A 1,924-nucleotide genomic window follows, 5' to 3' on the forward strand; every position below is an offset into this window, starting at 1 on the left:
TGGCACACCTTCCATTTCCCCAGTTAATTATGTTCAAAGGAGTCAAAAATGTCAACTATACAAAACAACAAGCATAATGGTGTTAAATTAATTGAGATATGAAGCAAATACCTTTTCCCCAATGCTCCTTACCTGTGAAACAATCAATGCGGGAAGCAATAGAACACTTGTTGGCCAGATAACGCGAGATTCTGCCCTTGTTGGCCATCCCAGCTCGGCCAATGAAAGTGGAGTGGTAGATAAGACCATACTTGGGGGTATTCGATCTAGTTTTAATGGCACGGAACAAAGCCTTCTCAGCCCCTAGGATCTGAACTGTGGATGCAGGGTATTTTGCAAGGTTGGTAAGTGAGCCAGCATGGGAGATGAGTCGAGCTCCTACAACTTCACCAATGAGGGTGGCCAAGTTGGGGGCTACACTGTCCATCTTCGATCTGAGGTATTCTGCCAGCTGCTTGCGGTATTCTGAGAGGGCTACAACTCGTTTTGCAAAGCGCTCGATGTTTATCAAGTCAATTGGTGAAATGTCCATACCTGAAAGAGATTTAAACTTAAATTTACTAAAATGTATTTAAATGTAAGAGCAACAAATGGTGTTCAAGGACAATATATGGCTGTATAATGAAAAACCTCCACTGCATAATAACTCACCCATTGACATCCTAGCAGCATCAAGAATAGCCTGTGCTTTTGCAGAATCCATGACAATTTCTTCCAGCTTTTCCAAGGAATCTTCTTTCAGAGAAGTTCGCTCTTTGATGAAGTTGGCACACTGACCATACTGGTAGTTGTCAGTCACAATCTTTGCAAGCTCTGGGAAGTGATAAGAATACCATTCCCTGAAAATAAAGAATACAAATTAATCACAACTGGAGAGGGGGATAATGAAATAAAAGAGGATATATTTCCACTATTACACTAACAACAATACTAAAACACAAGGAATCCTTACTTGATTCTCATGGCAAATGTATTAATATCCTTATCTAACTGATCCACTAAGGCAATACTCTGGATGATCATGTTATCAGCACGATTTACATTGAACTTGACCTTTCCTCTCGAGTATGAGTGACCAAGACCAAGCTCTGTCTGCTTAACAGAGGCTATGGAGAGGCCCTTTACAAAATGGGTGAGATGTGTCCTAATGCCTCGAATAACCTGCAAAGCAAGGGGTGTTCAATCTCACTGACTTTCCAAATCTTGTAAATATTATCATCACAGTCTAAATAATGTTGAGAAAAGCTTACTGAAATCCATAAACCCTCTGAGTTTGCCACCCTATTTCATAATCAAATCAGAAGTTTGTAATTTCATGAGTCAAGCCACCAAGATCTTTAAAAACAAATATATCACCTCGGGGACGACACCAATGTGTGTCACACTAAAGCCGAGAGCTTCATTGATGGCAGCTCCCAACTTGGGATCAATAACACCAAGTTGGAATGTCTTTGCTTTTGGCAAGTTGGTCTCCAGGAAGGCACTAAGGGCATCAGTCAGTATTCCTATAAAACAGAGAAATATTTCCAGTAATCACACAAAAAGAAAACATATTACTAAAAATATGACCCCCAAAATAACAAAATCAACTGAAATCATTGTTTTACTTTTTTTTTTCTTAACCCACCATAGAAAAACAAAAATCAAAACTAAAGTAATGACAAAATTACTGACCTTCTGTGATGCTGTTTATATTCTCGAGGGCAGACGCAGCTGAAGCAAAAGCTTTAAAGCCAACCAGTTTCACGATCTGCATGAACTTGCCAGGATCACTGATTGCCTCCTCCACTTGGGGAAGAAAGGTTCCTATTTCCTCAAACTCTCTCACAACATACAGGGAATACCCTGATGCGTGCTCAAAGAGCACATACAACTTCATCTGCAAATATGGAGAATAATTTAATTTGTAAGAATAGAAAATTTT

The 1,924-nt window shown here is 39.5% G+C and overlaps 1 protein-coding gene across 1 annotated transcript in view; it reads right to left on the reverse strand.

Moving 5' to 3' along the window:
* LOC119590742 (nucleolar protein 56-like) overlaps positions 1–1,924 on the reverse strand; it is a gene marked incomplete in the record, with an annotated part of 5,842 nt that overhangs the window by 2,145 nt on the left and 1,773 nt on the right. Inside the window, 5 exon segments of the mRNA XM_037939437.1 lie at positions 133–534; positions 652–839; positions 953–1,161; positions 1,357–1,505; positions 1,675–1,879. Of these exon segments, the coding sequence (XP_037795365.1) occupies positions 133–534; positions 652–839; positions 953–1,161; positions 1,357–1,505; positions 1,675–1,879 (1,153 nt within the window).

This window comes from Penaeus monodon, chromosome 27 (genome assembly GCF_015228065.2).
Source record: "Penaeus monodon isolate SGIC_2016 chromosome 27, NSTDA_Pmon_1, whole genome shotgun sequence".
Classification (NCBI taxonomy): Eukaryota; Metazoa; Arthropoda; class Malacostraca; order Decapoda; family Penaeidae; genus Penaeus; species Penaeus monodon.